Below are 20428 nucleotides of genomic sequence, written 5' to 3' on the forward strand. Positions count from 1 at the left end.
TAAAAAATATCTCTATCAAAATATTTTCTTTCTTCTAAGTATTGAAAAGACACAATATAACCCTTTCTTCTTTCAAATGATCTCATGGCTATTTATTGAGGGGAAATACCAAATGTTTATTATTTTTTTTGAAGAAGCTTCTTCGGTCCTGATGATTCATGTTGATATCATTTTCCTCCTGACTACAGAGGCTGTGAGACAAAGCTACACCTCAAGTGATATGCCAGGGTCAGAACAATTCCCGTCCTGAAGGAGGGTGTGCGACCTTCTTTATCCCTCCTTCACAGACGTCCTTGGGCCCTTGAGACGGATGTGAGTGAGTTTTTCAGTCCTCATGCAAAACAACCATCTAAACATAACAGATGACATCAGCTTGGGCTTTTCAATTCCTGGATGGCAGCAGCGTGTTAATCCAGCCTTCATCCTGGATTTCATAAACTAAAACAAGAGAGCCTGGCAGGAGGACAGCGCTGCTGCTGGGTTAAGGAAATTGATGACGGGAAAGCATGCGGGCAACCCAGTGTATAAAACTCATAAACGTGTAGGCAGAGGCTCAGCTACCAGTTTGGACGGCTGCTTCCCACCAGCAAAGACCATGACAGGGGAGCCCAGCCGGAGGCAGCTTGGAAACATGAAGAGCATCTTGCTGCTGACGACGCTCCTCGTGCCTGCACACCTGGTGGCCGCCTGGAGCAATAATTATGCGGTGGATTGCCCTCAACACTGTGACAGCAGTGAGTGCAAAAGCAGCCCGCGCTGCAGGAGGACAGTGCTCGACGACTGTGGCTGCTGCCGGGTGTGCGCTGCAGGGCGGGGAGAAACTTGCTACCGCACAGTCTCAGGCATGGATGGCATGAAGTGTGGCCCGGGGCTGAGGTGTCAGCCTTCTAATGGGGAGGATCCTTTTGGTGAAGAGTTTGGTATCTGCAAAGGTAAAGAGTGATCCCTTACCTCTCCCCTCCTGGGGCACGCTGAGAGCTTTTAGCCAGCTTGGGAAGTGAGGTGGCTTTGCTCCTCAAGAGTAAGAGGGAAAAGGCAGGTGGATTCTTGACAAGGCACTACGCAGGTATTGTCAAGGGTAGAGACAGAAGGATAGCTGCAAGTAGCAACTGAAACCAGTGTGCAGGAAGGCACAGAAAGAAATGTGGCATTTTACTCATTGCCTTAGGAGATCGCAAAAAGAAAGTTGCAATGGAAGATTTCATTAGCTCCTTTTCTGGAAAACTTTAGAAACTTGACAGGTAATCTGTTAAGGATGGCTTAGGTGCTCTCTCCTCTGCGAGGCAGCGATTACAAAGGTCTGCACTAGATAACCTCTTGGAATGGCTTCTAGCCCCCAGATTTAGTGATTCTTTGATCTTGAAAGGGTCCACAGGATGGAGGGCTACTCTCAAGATCAAATATTTCTGATAAACACAAATGCACTTTATGGAATAGAGTGAGCTTAAGTCATCTAACAAAATAACTCATTCTTCAAAGAGGGTCCCCTGAAACATAAAACAAACCTCATCTGACTTTATAAAGGTTTTGGTCATCTGGAAAAATAACAGATGGTGTTAAGACAAGGAAAAATAACAATAAAGAAAAATAAAAACTGGAAGTCTGTGAAGAATGAGCTTGACCACTAGTACACTTAAAGAAAAACTTCGTTAGGTTGAAATTTTAGCTAAATAATGTAGTTAAGTATTTGTAGAAATTATTTTAAACATAGTAACTGTAGTTTAAAATATTTAACATTTTAAAAATGTTTAGAATAAAAAGAATGATGATTTAAAAATACTCTACCTATAGATATCTCATGATCTTATTATGAAGAGCTATTATTAAGAAGCAACACATGCTATAACCCCATCCATCAGTTGTATAATACAAGGAAGCTTTCAAAATTATAGAAAGGACTGAGAAATTTCTAAATAATTATTATGTTTTATGTATTTAATACATTTTTATGAATGATATTTATCCAGTATTGTGCTAATTTCATTAATTCTCCTACTTCTTAGACATATAATGTGTAAATTAATCATCTTTTAGTTTGCAAGACATACAAAATTAAAAAACAAATTCTTAAAGTATTAGGAGAGTTTTATTTTTTGCTCAGTTTATTTTTGTTTATATACAATCAGAAATAGAATATTGAGGAAATATTTTGTTTGGTGAACACATATGCATGTTTCTTTCAACTGAATAGGATCCATATATTTTGTAAATTATGGGGCTTATTGACTAAGAAAACAGTACTTCACATAAGGAAATTAGGGAGGAAGTGGTTAACACAATCATACTTATGATATAGCATGTATATGCAGTGGATTGCTTTTTCTCCTGGCATAATATGCCTTTGTACATGTGATGGTAAATGTACATTACATATGGGCAAAGAAACAAGCTGTGTGGCATCTGGAGTCTTTAGCACTGTAGTATTCTACTGAATGATCAAGATACTAAAAAGATATTTAAGATCGCTCTTTTTGGCTTTCTTCAGGTTGCTGATGAATCTAGTTTTAAACATTTTTCTCTCTGCTGGAAATAGGAGACTTTGTGAGCCTTAATAACTCGAGATGGAGATAATACATTTTGCCACCATCTCCCTTCTTCAGCTTTTTAAAAGAACATCCACATGAAAACTGTAAACTTCAGCTGCATATCCAAATGTCTTCTAAATATTCAGATGTCTGTGAACATCTTGCCTGGATTAACAATCAGCAGCCAACACATATTTAATGAACACTTACTATCTGCCCAGCACTGTTCAGTATATCAGGGGATACATTAAAAGTATCTCTGGGAATTTGGCTACAGTTTTAGTTTTCAGTATCACTGCAGACACAGTCAAATCCCAATCCTGTGTGCTTTTCTGGAAGAGGCCTTTTCAGGATCCCTTTTTAAGATCTCTTCTTCCCGGCAAAGAGAACAGTGTTCAAAACCAGGTTCCTCTGTGATCTGAACCATATTGAAAAGAGCACTCTTAGATCTCTTTAAAAAAAAGATATCTCATTGATGATCTACTTGGTCAGTCAGTGGAGTACTGACTGCTAGAGACTCAGATGGCTCACAATTTGTTCTTTACCCACCTGTGATTGTACATTTACAAGGTATTTTCACAACAAGAGAATATTCTATATCTAGTCTACTGGCTTTTAAAGGTTGGTTAGTCTAAAATGCATAATTTTATGCATTTTAAATAAATGACTTTGCCCTCTTTATTTCAATGTAGGATGTTTTGGCATAAGTGTGAGCACTGGAGCTCTAAAAGCTTCTAGTCCTTGGTAGGTGTACAAACCTTCAGGGTGTATAAGCCCCGAGCTTTCTTGCTCATTTAGCATCTTGCATGTTAGCCTTGCAGAGGATTTTACCAGTGAGCCCTCTTAACTACTGAGGGAGTCAGGCAAGTTGTATGACATGCCGTTTCGACAAATAAGGAACTTGATGGGGGTTGGAGCAGAAGGAGGATTGATTGCTTAATGGTGAGCTAGGATGATAGCTCTCTCACTGGTTAGTTTGAAGACCTTTCCTATTCACTTAAAATAGTAAATTGTCTGTGAATACAGTAGATTCAAAGATAGCATCACATTTTTAAAACTCCTTGAGGAGCTGATGCATATATGTCTGTTCAATTTCCCACCTTCGCTGAGCTGTTTCAGAGGTCATCTGTGAGAATTTATTGGTATCTAAGCAGAACATCACCAGAATGAAGACTGGTCCAAGGAGACTGGCTGTGTATAGCTGTCTTCAACTTAACTTTACATCATGACGCTAAGCCACTAAGCCTGAGGCATCCATTATCTGGTCTTAATGTGTGATTTCATATTTATGACTCAAAGTTTCAACTTTCAAATCCTGGGTTTGGAGAATTGGATTTTATTTTACATTCAAGTTTCATGAGGTTGGTTCAAATTGTAAGGCTATGCACACAGGGCTGTTAGGATGGAGACGTATTTACAACAAGCAGCGCCCTCTCCAATTTTCGTTTGTCCCCAGACTGTCCCTACGGCACCTTCGGGATGGACTGCAGAGAGACCTGCAACTGCCAGTCGGGCATCTGTGACAGGGGGACGGGAAAATGCCTGAAATTCCCCTTTTTCCAATATTCAGTAACCAAGTCTTCCAACAGATTTTTTTCTCTCACAGGTAAGCACTGATTCTGCTATAAGCATTGGAACAATAGCCTCATTTCAGTGTGAATAACTTAGAAAATATCTGTGAGTAGAATAAGATGTGGATTGGAATGATTTTATTTCCTTTGCTTTACTCAGGGGAACGGTGGGTGGTAGCTGAGTTTGGTTGCTGTTGCTGTTTTCTAAAAAGAGCCCATCAATAATTTTGAGGTTTATATATAATTTATCATAAAGTTTACCTAGTTTAAATATGATTTATAGGAGGATAAATATGATTAATTACCAAAAATCTGTAATAAAAAATAACCAACTGAGATATTATACAAAGTTCTTTAAATTCTTCAGTGATCTGTTTTATATATTTACTAGACAAAACTATTCATCTCCTAACTTCACATAGAAAAAGTACTGTGAGGAATTTATTGGATAAGCTTTAAGAGCCAAGATAGAAAATATAGAACATTTGAAAGCATTGAAATGGAATAATTCCAAGTGTGTGTTTTTATGGATTTTGGAGAGGATAAGAAATAGTATCTGTGATTGAAATTTTGGAAATGAATGAAACTGTAGTAATATTCGTGTGGTGCTTGTTAGTCCATGTGTATTTCTTATACAGGTGTTAGAATGTGAGAAATGCACAACCTATGAGATGGTGCTATGTACATATTTGTTTATTTTGTTGAATAGATGGCTAGTACAGGAGAGTTCCATTAAACTGAAAGTAGCTCATTTAAAGCAACATGCATCACTAAAGTTTAGGCCTCCATTGCACAGAATGGTGACTGAAATGAATAATTATTGTATATTTCAAAATTGGTAAAAGAATAAATTTTAAATGTTACCATTACAAAAAAATAAGTATGTGAGGTGATGGTTATGCTACTTAGTTTGATTTCATCATTCCACAGTGGAAATATATATCAATCATATTGTATCCCAAATATATACAATTATTGTCAGTTAAAAACTATATTTTAAATTATAAAAAAATAAACAAATAAATAATAAGCCCAACATGTAGTCACAGAGACTGCTAGTATCAACACACTATAAACTTTTTTTTCCCCACCACAACTATAATAACAATTCAAGTCCATTATTATTTAGTTTCTGTTTTTGGTCTTTTGCACTTCAAATTAATAAAATATAAACTATTTGGCAAAGGTACTTGTTTTCTAATTTTACCTCCTTCTTATGTACGGATCAACTAAACATGTTACAATGAAGGGGAAATGTTATGTGTTTAAGTGAATTATTAGTTTTAAGTATGGTGATGCCCCCGTAACAATACTTACATTATACTTACAAAATATTTCCACATCAAAATTACAAAAATATTTCCACATCAAAATTACAAAAAATTTTACAAAAATATTAAAAAAATATTTCCACATCAAAATTAGGCACTGAGATTCTTATCAGAAATATTTGAAAAAAGCAGTCAGTTTTCTCTCTTTTCTGACCTAGGGCATTTCCTTTCATTAGCTAAAGGTGCAACCAGCAAAAGATGATTATTAGTATGATCTTGGTAAACCTTAGTCGGGTCCAGGATGGAGAGCAGAATACCCTAAGGACCTCTTGGAGAGGTCCTTTGTGTCTAGGGGCCTCTGTAGTCTACATGTATCTTTGAGACTACATGAGACTTCCAGGTTCATGCGCTGGAGTTTACAGGACAAGGCTTGGGCTTCACTTCTGATACAGGCCTCACATCACCTCTGCACAAACCTGTTTGGGCCCAGCGTTTGAGAGCAGGCTAAATGGCTGCAAGCTTCACCAGCACTAGGACCCCCAGAGCACGAGCTTGTCTTCTCCACCTTTCCACCTGCTGGCTACAGCACTCTTGTCAAATGTGCTTCCTGTCCCCAGCGTTCCACTTGGCGTTTTTTTTTTTTTGGCAGTGAGCTTCCCAAGTTGGGAATTCACAAGTAACTTTTTGTGCAGGAGTGTCTTGGGGGAGCAAGATCTGGAATGTTTCATGGACTTACATACAGTCGTCTGCTGGGCCACGCTAATCTTCTTAAAGTGTTCCATATCAGAACGTGCACTGCCAAAGCAAGCACACCTCACTACTCCTAGAAGTAGAAAATTTCATTTTAGCAAATTTCAAATATTATAAACTTTTTTCATACGTAGAGTGAGAAGTGTCTTTATGAAAGTTCTACCCATTGGTCTGCCTTTTGCCTTCCAGATGCAGCAAAAGTTAATCTGTCTTTCATACCAGTTAGTGTAAGACTCTAACTTGAGACCTGTTTGTACAACATTTGCCTATTCCATAAGTATTTATTAAGTGCCTACTGTGTGGCAAGCACTGTCCTAAGTGCTGGAGATATAGCAGTGAGCAAAATGAAGTCCCTACCTTTGTGAAACTGGAATTCTAGTGGTGGAGTGAGATAATACAGGGGAAAAAGAGACAAATACATGTAGAAGATAATGTCAGGTGATGATAGGTATACAAAGAGAAGTAATTCAAGGGGTGCTATTGTATATAGAGGTGCTCACTGATACAGAGCAGTGAATACAGTTAGCATGGAATCTTAAATTGATTAAAGATTTCATTGTAAATTCCATGTAAAACAAAATAAAGCAAAACTGTGCTGTCTTTGAGCTGTAGACGTTTGAACATGATTTGTATTCTGTCTACTTTCAGAGCATGACATGACATCTGGAGACGGCAATGTTGTGAGAGAAGAAGCTGTGAAAGAGAACGTTGCCAGGTCTCCCATAATGAGGAAATGGTTAAATCCACGCTGATCCCGGCTGCGATTTCTGAGAGAAGGCTCTATTTTCGTGATTGTTCAACACACAGCCAACATTTTAGGAACTTTCTAGATTATAGCATAAGGACATGTAATTTCTGAAGACCAAATGTGATGCATGGTGGATCCAGAAAACAAAAAGTAGGCTACTTACAATCCGTAACATCCATATGACTGAACACTTGTATGTATTTGTTAAATTTTTGAATGCATATAGATTTGTTAAATGTGCGTGTATAGTAAACTGAAGAACTAAAAAGGCAATTTAGGTAATTTTACATGGAGACAGGTCAACCAAAGAGGAAGCTAGGCAAAGCTGAAGACCACAGTGAGCCCATTAGTTCTTTGACTTTGATGTACATTAGTGTTGGGATAGGGAATGAAGAGTTAAGAGCAGGAGAAGGTGGGGAGGGGGTGGGAGTGGGAAGTATAATATTTAGCCCTTCCTTGGTAGGTAGCTTCTGTAGAATTTAATTGTACTTTTTTTTTTTTTTTTCACTTTGGGAAAAGTCAAAATAAAACAACCAGAAAACCCCTGAAGGAAGTAAAGTGTTTGAAGCTTATGGAAATTTGAGTAACAAACAGCTTTGAATTGAGGGCAATTTCAAAAGGCTGCGGATGTAGCTCCCAGGTTACCTGTATCTGAAGGATGGTTCTGGGGCAGAGGAAACACATATACTTCCACAAATGGCTTTAACGTATGCCACGTCAGAGATAAACCTAAGAAGTATTTTACCCACTGGTGGTTTGTGTGTGTATGAAGGTAAATATTTATATATTTTTATAAACAAATGTGTCAGTGCAAGTCATCCTCCCTACCCATATTTATCATCCTCTTGAGGAAAGAAATCTAGTATTATTTGTTTAAAATGGTTAGAATAAAGCTATGACTCTATAAGATTTTCAAACATCTGAGGCATGATAAATTTATTATCAGTAATTATAGTAATAATAACCGTAGTAAGCGTAAGAGAAACCTAGAAAAATAGAGTCACTCTGGATTTCAAAAATGTCAAAAAATGAGCAACAGAGGGTCTTTATTTAAACAGAAGTGCCATGACTTAGGTGAATTTTCAATTTAAAGTAGAAAATAACTTTTTAGGAGGTTTGGAAAAGAAGAGTCAATTTTCAGCAGAAAACATGTCAACTTTAAAATATAGTTTATTTTCATATTTTTTTCTTTTAAACTTGGTTGATAAGTGGAATTAGGAGTATATTTGAAAGAATCTTAGCACAAACAGGACTATTGTACTAGATGTTGTTAGGAAATATTTCAGAAGTATTTTATTTGAAGTGAAGAACTTATTTAAGAATGATTTCAGTATTTACCTGTATTTTATTCTTGAAGTTGGCCAACAGATCGTGAATGTGTGTGGGAAGGCCTTTGAATGTAAAGCTGCATGAGCTGTTAGGTTTTGTTTTAAAAGGACAAGTTTATTATTGTTCAATAAAAAAGAACAAGATACAGCTTCTCTGTGTTGATATGTGATTTTGTTAAATTGCTAAGTTATTTTAACAATTCGTTCTATAAATAAGAACTCTCATGCATATTAAAGGACAAGTTCTTCAACAGAATTTTCTGCTCTGGATAAGCTTCTTCTATTGATACTGGGGGTCAGGATATTTGCTTCTCTGCCTCACATTTTTGATCTACTCATTTTTTAGAGCTTCCTAAAAGTAGGTCCCAATATATTAACTCATTCTGCAAAACAACAACAAAAGGTAAACACTTCTGTTGGCATCATTAGTTAGCTGCAGAGCTAAGGCTTAAATAACCATTTCTATTTTGCTACCTGGATGGCTCTTGAGGTCCTAGACTTAGAGTATTTTTTCTTCTTTGTTTTATATTCTCTTCCTGGATTTTGACATTTTCAATGGTAGAAACTTTGCCATTAAACAGCTACTGAGTGCTCCTTTGCACTCTCCATGTTCTGTGAGGAAACCCCTTATAATTAAATCTCAATCAGTTGTTAGCTGTTTGACTGAAGATTACAGCTCTAAAAACATTGAACAATTTTTACTTTTATCATTTTAGGTTTCTCACTCATGCTCCCACTCATAATTAATACTAGCATTTTATTTTCATATATTTTCTAATATTTTTGAAGGTGGTTACTTTTTAGAAAACATAGCCAAAGACAAACCTTTCGGTACCTATGGAAGAAGAGATTATTTTACAACTTTGAAGCTTGAGTATTGTATTCAAGAACAGTATACATTCATTCAGCCTTGTGGGCAAATTATGAAAACATTTTAGGTGAATTGATAAAAATGCTAAAAAAATGTCTATATAAGAAAAAATCCTGTCTGCTCGAATTAATATATTTTGTAAGATGGTAGGAATTGGGTGTGAATGAGACACAAAGTTACATGAATGCCAGATATTTACATTTTTATTAACTGAAAATCTCTACTTTCACCTATGTGCGAGAAAGTTTGAGGCTACTCTGTCAGGGAGTGAAGTTATTTAGAGATCTGCCCTCTTGGTTTGAAGCCCGGGCCACAGTCCAAATGCTTCTTTGAGGAAGTGTGGAACAAGAGCTAGACTGGAGCAGGACTGGCCTCTGTTTCGGGCTCTGCAGTAACCACCTGTGTGACCATGGGCAATAAAATCAGATGAAAGTGGGCCCACTTGCTCTGAGTGGCAGGCATATTTTCTAGCTGTCCAGCTTCATGGTACTGGGGGTTCTTCCTGGTTTTCACCCCAAAAGCTAGGACCTGTCTATCCCAAAGTGCTCTGCAGTCTTACAACTAATCTTCATAGAAGTGGTCTCCAAAATCTTTGGATCTGTACACCTCTGACTGCATATTTTGCGAGTGCAAAATTTTTTTGAGCATGTAATTTCAAACTATATACACACTATCGTATTAATATATTGTGTTCATTATAAAACATACACTCAAACTAGACATTTTTAAAATGAAGAGATAAGAGATATAAATAGAAGTTTTGAAATTTTCTTCCCACACTTCAATGGACCATTCCAGAAAACACTTGGGAAACAAGAAAATTCCATAGATCAATGGGCCCAATCTCATTTGATATTGGAAAGAAACTAAGCTGAGTCACAATAAATATTTCTGGAATGAATGGATGCTTGGATGAATGAATGGGTGGATAGGTATATAGATGAAGGTAGGAAGGATGGATAGGAAGAGGGATGGATGGATGAGTATTGCATGAATGGATGACTGAAGGGATGATTGGTGGAAGGATGGATGAATGAATAAATAAAGGAATGGATGGATGAGTGAATGAATAAAGGATGGATGAGTGAAGGAATGGAATAAATAAAGCATATAACAGGCCCTGTGTCTTCACCAGAGCAGCAGCTGCTCAAGAAGACAGCCTTTCCTCCCCTTTCGCCAGCCAGATCCCTGACTGCCCAGATACTTATCCTTCCTGTTGGGTTGTGAGGTGATTGAAAATGTTGAGGGCCTACACAAGTTAGTGAATCTGACAAATAGAATTGTTCAAAGCAACAAAGACAGGAAGTGCTTCTCCCTCAGGCATTGGGGATATCACCAGTGGTAGCAAAAAGGGTAAGGTAATTCTTATAGTCAGACCAGGTTGTCATTTCCTGTGAAAGGCAATTGGGGAGGACTGCTCTTGCATCCTGCATTTTATTCCCTCTTTCACCCTGGTCTCCCTAGGCATAAAGGATCTATAGGTGTCATTCAACACCACGCAGATATTTAGAGGGAGAAGTGATTATTTCTGATTTCCCATCAGTTATCCTAGTCATTAAACTGAGACCTAGCATTAAAAGGGTGCCTGACATAGAGTAGTGGTTCTCCAACTTTAGCATGCATCAGAATCACCTGAAAGCCCTGCTAAAACACGTATTGCTGATTCAGTAGGTTTGAGGTGGGGTCCAAGCATTTTCCATTTTAACAAGTTCTCAGGTGGTGCAGATGCTGCTGGTCTAGGGATTTATACTTTGAGATACAAGAAAATCTAGATTTGTTTAGAAAGGAGATAAACTAAGGGGTGATCAAAACTAATCATTGTTGACCTTATGAAAGAATGCATTGCAATATATCGTAACTAGCTGGTACACTTAATTTTTTTGAAAACTCTTATTTTGGAGAAGGGGGCAGGGTCTTGCTCTGTTGCCCAGGCTGGAGTACAGTAGCACAATAATAGCTCACACTAACTTCAAACTCCTGAGCTCAACTGATCCTTCCCCCTCAGCCTCCTGAGTAGCTAGGACTACAGGCACAGACCACCACACCCAGCTGATTAAATTTTTATTTTTATTTTTGTAGAGACAGGGTCTTATTATGTTGCCCAGCTAGTCTTGAATGCCTGGCTTCAAATGATCCTCGCCTCATCTCCCAAAGCACTGGGATTGCAGGCATGAACCACTATGTCTGGCCTGTTTGAAGATTCTTAATTGTTTAAGCTGCTGAGAAGTCAGAGAAACTTTCGGCTAAACTGTGGGAACTTTGTGGGGACAAATAGAGGAAGAACACAAAAGGAGGATGGAAGTAGAAGAACCAGAGACTTGGGAAGTAATCAAGTAATATAGTCTCATAGAAAAAAACAGCATTCAAGAAGAGTGAATGGCGTCCTGTGTCATGGAGAGAAAAGGCAGAACCAGAGTCCTTAGGTAGGCCCTTGTGACCACAGTGGAGCAGTGTCCATGGGGAGATTGGGTGAAAGGCAGACAAGGGTATGAATGCTGCATGGGAGGTGAGCACTTTTTCATAAGGTTGTCTGGGAAGGACAAAGGTTTAGTTTGCAATTAAAGAGAAAACAGAGTTACAAAAGGAGTTTCTTTCTGTTCACCCCAAAGCCTCACCCCCATGGTTAGAGAGACACCATTCCAAGGTCAGGACCACCAGTCAAAATGAAGATAGAGACTTTATGTAGTGATGATATAGTTTGATTTGCTTACTTGAATTAGTTTATAAAATTCCACTTAAATCAACTTTTGAGACATAACACTCACAAAATAGATGCATTGATACACTTCCCAGCCCCTGAGAGAATATAGGCATGCATGGTAGTCTGTTATTGGACTCCTGAAGAAGGCCCCAAGGAAATCTAGTCTAAACCTTTTATTTTACAGATGAAACACCTAGATCCAAATAAATTCAGTGATACAATCTTGTGCATAGTGGTGAAAACTCTACTAATTAACATCGTCCCATGTGTAGTCATTTAATTTTTAAAAATGAAAATATCAAATATTTTTAGTTTACGTACTCTATATTTTAAAATATACATACATATCTAGGCTTTAAAAAGTATACATTCTTTTTTTTTTTTTTTGAGACAGTCTCACTCCATTAACCAGGCTGGAGTGCAGTGGCACGATCTCGGCTCACTGCAACCTCCATCTCCCGGGTTTAAGACATTCTCACGTCTCAGTCTCCCAAGTAGCTGGGAATACAGGCACGTGCCACCATGTCTGGCTAGTTTTTGTATTTTTATAGAGATGGGGTTTCGCCATATTGGCCAGGCTGATCTTGAACTCCTGACCTCCAGTGATCTGCCTATCTTGGCTTTTCAAAGGGCTGGGATTACAGGTGTGAGCCATTACACTCAGCCCAAAAAGTATACATTCTTTTGTGTAGAAATTCCACTTCCATGATTTTATTCTAAGGAAATACTTGGTTAAAGTGTGTATAAATGTATATACAATAAATGTCACAACATTTTTATAGTATTGAAAAATTGCTATTGGCAAATAATCTGAAAAGGTCATTGATACAGCATTGGTTAAAAAAAAGACAGTATAGCCAAGAATTGAATATAATTTAGACATTGAAAATGATGAGGTGCATATATCACTACTGATGATGTACAATGTGTTAATTCCAAAGCAGAGAGAGACCGTATATTCAGTTCTGGTCATTGGTCAGGTAGTGTGGCTGCCAGAAGGAGTGTGCATCATCTTTCTTGACTACACCACAATCAGAGTGTGGACTACTAGATTTTCATGACTCCCTTCCCCCTAATTTGAGAGCAGCTGTTTCTTTTAAAGTAATACTTTTATCAGATTTCCCTAAAACATTCACCTTAATATTCATGGAAATAACAATTCTCTTGCATTACTAGCTTACTGATGTAATATTTAATTAAGTTATATAACAGAGATAACTGCACAAACAGGTTTGGGAATAAATGCAACAGACTCAGTATGCTTTAAAAATTTTTTAATGGATACATAGTATTTGTACATTTCTATGGGGTGCATGTGATATTTTGCTACATGAGTAGAAAGTGCAACAATCAAGTCAGGGAATTTAGGGTACCATCTTGAGTGTTGGGTGCGTGTGATATTTTGCTACATGTGTAGAAAGTGTAATGATCAAGTCACAGTATTTAGGGTATTCACCATCCCGAGTGTTTATCATATTTATATGTTGGGAACATGTCAAGTCCTCTCTTCTAGCTATTTTGAAATATACAATACATTATTGTTAACTACAGTCATCCTACTCTGCTATCCAACATTAAGGCTTATTTCTTCTGTCTAACTCTATGTTTGTATCTGTTAACTGACCTCATTCTTTGTCCCTACCACTTGCTCCCAATCCTTCCCAGTCTCTCATTCTACTCTCTACTTCCATGAGATGAGCTTTTTCTTTTTCTTTTTTCTCCCACATATGAGTCAGAACATGCAATATTTGTCTTTATGTGCCTGGTTTATTTAACTTAATATAATTTTAAAGGCTGTTGGTAGGAATGTAAATTTGTATGGCCATTACAGAAAACAGCATGGAGATTTCTCAAAAAACTGAAAATGGAACTACCATATGATCCAGCAGTCCCACTACTGGGTATTTACTTATCCAAAGGAAAAGAAATCGAGGGAAAATGTATCAATGGGATACCTGTATCCCAGTGTTTGTTACAGCACTGTTCACAACAGCAGAGATATGGAATTAACCTAAGTGTCCATCAATGAATGATTGGATAAATAAAATGTGATATATAAATGTGTATATATAATATATATGATGCTATATAATGATATATAACGTGTATATACAATATATAATGTATATATGATGATATATAATGATATATCATACCATGAGATATATAATATATAATGAATATATTGTATACATATATATATAATGGAATACTACTCAGCCATGTAAAGAATGAATTCTGTCGTTAACATCGACATGGATGGAACTGGAGGACACCATGTTAAGTGAAATAAGTCAGGAACCGAAAGACAAATATCACATGTTCTCATTCATATGTGGGAGCTAAACATCTCTTGGTATATTTTTAATTCAACAATGGTAGTGCAAGGAACAGGTACATCCCAGGTGGGGCGGGGTTGGGGAGTGCTGCTGCCAGCCTCGTCCTTCAGTGTACTCCGTGTATGTCGATACTTGTGTGTTTTGGGGGAGAGAATGGACATAGATGGTGATTTCAGTGAGATGATTAAGTGAAGTTTGCCTAAAAGCACTTCTACTTACATTAAGCAAAAAAGGTAAGGTACAATGCCATATGAATAATCTTATTTTTGTGAAAAAATATTTAAATGGATATAAATCAAGGTGTTATCAATGACACTTATTTTATTCTTTATATTTTTAGCTGTTTTCTGAAATTTTTGCAGTTATTTTATAATTAGGAAAAAAATGGAGCTCATTTTATTCTTTATATTTTTAGCCGTTTTCTGAAAATTTGCAGTTACTTTTATAATTGGGAAAAAAAAAGCTCTGTCCATTTTTGAAAATGTAGGTTGCAACATGAAAACAAATCAGTGGTTTGCTACACAAAAAGTGACTTAAGAACATGATCCTATATTTCAGTAGTTTTGAGATGTATTTTTTCTTCTTGGCACATTGTTAGATATGGAAATAGAGCTTCAAATTAAGTAAATGTAGAGAATTCTAGTTTTCTAGTAAATGCTAGAAAGGCTGCAAAGCACATGTGCATACACTGCAACTGTCTTCTGGAACATATCCTTGGTTCAACAGAAGCAATGCCTGTGAATCCTTAGATTCTCTGGACCAAATTTTAAATTACAATGTACCTTCTGCACCTACGCGCAGAAGAGCTATCTGCTTCAGCGGGTGACCCAGGCTACCAGTTTTAAAAGTATTTCCTGACACCTGTGAAGTTGGTAAATATTTCCTGTTTCTGTTGTGTCTAGAGAAAACAGGAATTAACAACTTGGAAGCAATTATTAAACACACATCGTGAATGACCTCTCCTAGACAGTTCCCACTATATGAAGTTCTCATTTTCTTAAAATCTGTCGTAACATATTTCTCCTGAGGGAGAAAAATAATTGTCATAATAATCCAATAGTTGATTAAGTGGTGGAAGATGAACCTTATACCCAGGAGGAATGGTATCTATGTTAGCTGTGAGATCTGTGGAATTTAAATATAAATCCAATTGTAAGTTTTCCAAAGTAAGCAAAACCGACTAAGAGAGCAACGGATATCCTAATGATGGCTCTGAGCTAAGTATACGTAATTAGCCTGTTTAAAAAAATATTTTTTGATCATCTTAAAGTACTGCGGAAGGACAAGGACTCTAGTGTTTTTGAGTCAGAGGGAAGCAGGACTCACTCACTGCACTACTCAGTAGCTATTGGCCTCAGATGGGTTATTCAACCACAATGCCTCTCAGTGTCTTGTGTGTGAAGTGTGGGTAATGGCTCATGTGAAAAGTTGTAAGAATCTTTGCACATGTTCTAGGTATGCCAGTGAATTCTAACACTGTGTCTGCCATATCTTAAGCTTTCCATAGATGGCAGATAATTTGTGTTATTATAAAAACCAATCTCATTTTTTTTGTATTTTAAGTGTCCAATAATTTGCCACAAGACTGAAATACTTAAAATATTTTACATTTTCTATTCAAGATGACTAGATAAAGAGATTGAAAAAGATCTACTAACTTCTTAGCAAACTTGAAGATATCCATAAAAAGAAAATTGCAATGAGTGAAATTCAATTAATATCGTTTGAAACTCTCACAATTCTACAAGAGAAGTGACTATTTTTAAAGAACAAATAATAGTGTTCTATTTACATCTCCACACAATTATTAGCATGCTCTTGAGAAAAAAAAAAAAAAAAAGCACAATGCTTCAGGAGAATGCAAGGGACCCCTACAGATGTGGCACACTTCCCTGTGTGTTATTTTTAGTCTTCTATTCCTGCCTTTTATTTTGGGACTTGGCCCGCTTCCTTTGTAGTTTCCCCTTAACTTGCTCATACCTTTCCTTCTTATATAATGCATTTTAAGCTACCCTTTTATTTTTTTTTTTACCTCTCAAAGGAAATTCAAGGAATGTTGGCCAGTTCAGGAACTCCTGCTAGTCTTGGCACCAGTAAAGTTCTTGGTTTGAAAACAACCTAGGGAATCCGGGATCGTGGTTGACTTTCCAGTTATTTAATGCATCAGAGCTGCTGACAGATCTGAGACCGGAGAGAAGTAGACTTTGAATACCATTTCATGAAGTTGTTTCATGGCTTATAGAAACGAGAGGAATTTGAAAATGGACTCTGTTTACAATAGATTGATATAAAAGCAATATCCAGTTTTAAAATTTAGGAGACAGCCGAGTGAGTCTAGTTCAGGGCTATTTAATCTTTTACCGATGAACAGTTAGTCAGACAGTCTTGGCGGAGGAACGTTGATTCTGCACTACGTCAATGGAAGGAGAGTGAGAAGATGAAAAGTTATGGTTCCATTTTTAAGAAGCCCTGTGGGGAAGCTGTGGAGATGGAACACAGAAAACTGGAATAGCTGTAGAGACAGAACAATGAATACTGAAAGGCAAAGGTGCATAGTTTAATCATGTGTGGTAGTTTATGGTTCTTTGGATGCAAGTAAAACAAAGCAAAAGAGTGAAAAAACTCTGACTAACTTCAACAACAATGTAATTTATTGGAAGGTATGGGATGCCTCCCAAAATGGAAAAAAAATAACAAAAAAAAAACACCTGTTGAATCAACTGGTTTGGCGAGTACAGGGCAGCATGGGAGATGCAGGTGGCAGAGCTAATAGGTATTTTTGACAGATTGTTGCCGCTGAGATAAAGAACTACAGTTGCTTTGTTTGTATTCCAGTGCTGCTCCATGGCTCCAAGGCTCTTTGAAGCTCTTCTTTGGGTTAACCTCAGGCCTGGTGGCCCATTTTAGTGAATAGCTCAACTGTGACAAATATTCTTCCTTGTAGACGGATTTCATTTTTGGATATAGTCAAAACCACTTAGAGTGCTGTCTAGCCAATGAGATGTTCATTAACTTGGGCAGTACTGTTTTGGTGAAAACCAAGATGTATGTAGGGGAGGAAAAATAATTTTCTGTCTACCCCGTGTAGTTCTTGACTGGGACTCTCTGTGACAAAGGACAGATCAATAACAGAAAAATAGCAGTTTAATAACATGTATACATGAGAGATAACCCAGAAAAATGAGTACATTTTTAGAATAGATCTCAAAGAGGTGTCTTAGACTTCAGGCGGAAATACCGTCATTTGCTGAAACAAGGAAAGAAGAGTATGGGGAAAGACCCGGTGAAGATGAGATGGCCAGGAAAAGCACTGTAAAATGAGGGCCTGTTTTGCATATGTAAATTGATACCTTCTCCGTTGATTATGAGTCTCTGGTGATTTAGCCATATTTCTCTTCCTGGCACAGAGACAGAAAGATGCTCCCCAAAATGCAGACTTTCCTTATAGACGTAAATTTCTCTTATAAAAATAGGATAACTTTTCATAGCCTACTCCTGTGTCGGCTGTTTTCCAAAATAACCAGCTCAAAATAATCCTTGTGCCAAAGAGGCATGTTTAGGGTGACATATTCTGGTCTCCTACAGTCATATTTTGGGGTGGCATGCCCTGAACCCCATCATGTATATATAAGATGATAATTAGGAGTAGAATTTAGGCAGGAAGGAGTGCCCTGGGGGACCCAGAAACTTGCCCTGTGGTTTTGCGGAGTTAGGAAATAGGGGCCCACCTGAAGTCACTTGCATCAATGGCGCTTTTGGAAGAAGCACCAGTGTGTTTCTCAAGTGTCTTTGGAGTTGGATGAAGCTCCTTAATGGATGGAGCCGGGGGCATAGATGGAACCAGTGTCAGGGAAGGGCTGGGCCATCGAGGAATGGGTGGGGGAAGCAGTCATCCTTCAGCTCCCCTTTACTTGTCTCAGCATCTGACCAGTGATTTTTTAAACTTAAATGATTTATTGGGTGTCAAAGACAAAAGCATTATTATTCACAATTGCTTTAAGGCAAAGACTTATTTAGTATCAATGATTTTCTCTTCTTTCTCTTGAAGTATGTTTTAAAAACTCTCTTCCTGTCAAACCCACCTGAATGGCTGCAGCTTATGCTCAAACAGGACAGAAAACATATAATATAAATATATACATATTGAGGGAGAGATTGATAAAGTAAAGGTGATAAAGCATTAAGATTTAAATAATCCTTACAAAGGGTATATGGGTCTTTTTTTCCTATTTTTGAAACTTTTCTCTCTTTCTGAAATTGAGTCAAACTAAATGTTAGAAAATGATCATTGATACCCATTTGTTCACCCATTCAATGTTGCTTCCTTTTCCTCCTTGTCTTTACAATAATTATGTCAATATAACACCTGTGAAAAACTTTGAAAAGCTGCTACTCTTAGGAAATATGCTTGGAATGGTGCTACCCCCTTGCTCCATGTCCTATAGTTTGAAGGAGGCCCTACATACACTGCGTCCCCATCTCTCAGTCTGCATGGGAGTGGTGACACCCAGAAGCAATGGGAAAGGCCGAGGTCTGCCTCATTAAGGTGCTAGAACACCTGCTTTTGCAGGTGGAAGTGAAGCAGTGCCCAGGAGGACCATGTCAAGACTGGCTCCGACTCCTGCAGCAAGTAAAGGCAATGGTTAGAGGTGTCCAACCCCAGGTGACATAATATGTCAGGGATGCTGGGGAGGAGTTCCCAGGTAGATGCAAGGCTCTTTTTAACCCTGTGATCATTGTCACTTGTAAAGTACCACATCTAGTCAATGTCTGTCTTCTTTTATGTGCAATTACTTTCCAGGCAGTAAAAAGAAGGAATTAGCTATGTTTATCTATTTTGTTCCTATTCAAGCAAGATTAATAATCCATTTTCAGAGGAATACTGTAGTTGATAGGGAGACTGTTATACAGATGGTTCTTGACTTACAATGGTTCCACTTACGATTTTTTGACTTTACAAACTTGTGAAAGCAATACCCATGCAGTAGAAACCATATTTTGAATACTCATACAGCCATTCTGTTTCCTGCTTTCGGTACAGTAACCAATACATTTCATAAGACATTCAACACTTTATTATGAAATGGGCTTTGTATAGATGATTTTGCTCTAACGTAAGTGTTGTGAGCACATTTATGGTAGGCCAGACCAAGCTGTGATGTTCAGCAGGTTAGATGCACTAAATGCATTTTCAACTTATGATATTTTCAACTTACAATGGGTTTATTGAGGCGTAACCCCACCATATGTAGAGGAGAATTTGTGTTTCCATCTTTGTGGGTTGGTGGCGGTTACAGAGACTGTCCTGGTATGTCAAGGTTGTAATTATGAAATTCTGGAATTTCAGGATGAGTGAGAATGTTTAGACCTGACTTAATGAAGTATGACGGCTTGATGGGTGAAAATTCAGGTGGAAAAACTGGGTCAGAGTTTTCACTTCTCCTGGAGTCTGTTTTCTTGTCCTTGAGTGTGGACTCAGCTGCCCTCATTTAGTCTTTTATGTGTTTTGAAGTAAGGAGAGGAAAGGTACGAGAAGGAGTCCATTTCCTGGGGAGGAATCGGGCCCAGCATCGGGGTAAATCTTCTCAGACACATTGTTTACTGACCAGGAAGTCGGAATGTGTGTGGCTTTGGGATTTCTTTGTGGGGGGCGTTTTGTTTGTGAGTTTTGGAATGATGCACCTTGGGTATGATGAAGGGGACTTCACTCTATGCTGTGGGAAAAGTTTTGCCCTTAATGTCTCGAAAACATGAGCTTGTTTTTCTGAAAAAGCTGAGTACATCCTCATTGCTCATTGTCACAAACAATGTCACATGGACCTGGAGGCAGGCCAAGGTTTTCTATGAATAGAACTTAGCAAAGAGAGTGTTAGAAAGACTTTGGATTCACATGGCAATCCTGGACACCTGATCCCCAGAGAGGAAATGATCTACCTGCCCTTCGAAGGTGGAAACCTAGAGGATCCCCTCTTGTCCTCTTACAAGCCATGGCAACCACTGTGTTACGGTTGGCATAACACGCCTTCCACATGGCCGAGATGATGTTGGCTTTGGCTTTTGAGCTGTTTTTGCAGAACTAAGATGGATTTTGATGGAGAGAGTACATATTAGAGAGAAGCTGGGGCACAGTTGATGGTGTGGAGCAGGGCAGTGCCATCTGGTTGGTCCTTCATCATGCTCTGCAAATGCCATACTTTTGTCTAGGCTTGTGTGATGGCAAGAAACAGAAACCCACTCAGAGAGGCCAAAGTTAAAAAAAGAAAAGTGGGTCAATGGGTATTTTTGAGGATATAGAAAGCTTATGAAGTATGGCTGGTCCTATGG

At 37.9% G+C, this 20428-nt stretch overlaps 1 protein-coding gene across 2 annotated transcripts; it reads left to right on the top strand.

Moving 5' to 3' along the window:
* Positions 1 to 206: 206 nt before the first annotated feature.
* Positions 207 to 8344, top strand: ESM1 (endothelial cell-specific molecule 1). 2 transcript variants are annotated; one of them, XM_011999528.1, is made up of 3 exons: positions 207 to 932; positions 3982 to 4131; positions 6766 to 8344. In XM_011999528.1, the coding sequence occupies exons 1-3, from the start codon at positions 494 to 496 to the stop codon at positions 6867 to 6869; spliced, it is 693 nt and encodes a 230-aa protein (XP_011854918.1). In that variant the 5' UTR covers positions 207 to 493; the 3' UTR covers positions 6870 to 8344. The 2 variants fall into 2 exon arrangements, with proteins under 2 accessions (XP_011854918.1, XP_011854919.1); XM_011999529.1 differs by lacking the exon at positions 3982 to 4131.
* The last annotated feature ends 12084 nt before the right edge of the window (positions 8345 to 20428 follow it).

The sequence above is a fragment of the Mandrillus leucophaeus genome, unplaced genomic scaffold (assembly GCF_000951045.1).
Source record: "Mandrillus leucophaeus isolate KB7577 unplaced genomic scaffold, Mleu.le_1.0 Scaffold597, whole genome shotgun sequence".
Classification (NCBI taxonomy): domain Eukaryota; kingdom Metazoa; phylum Chordata; class Mammalia; order Primates; family Cercopithecidae; genus Mandrillus; species Mandrillus leucophaeus.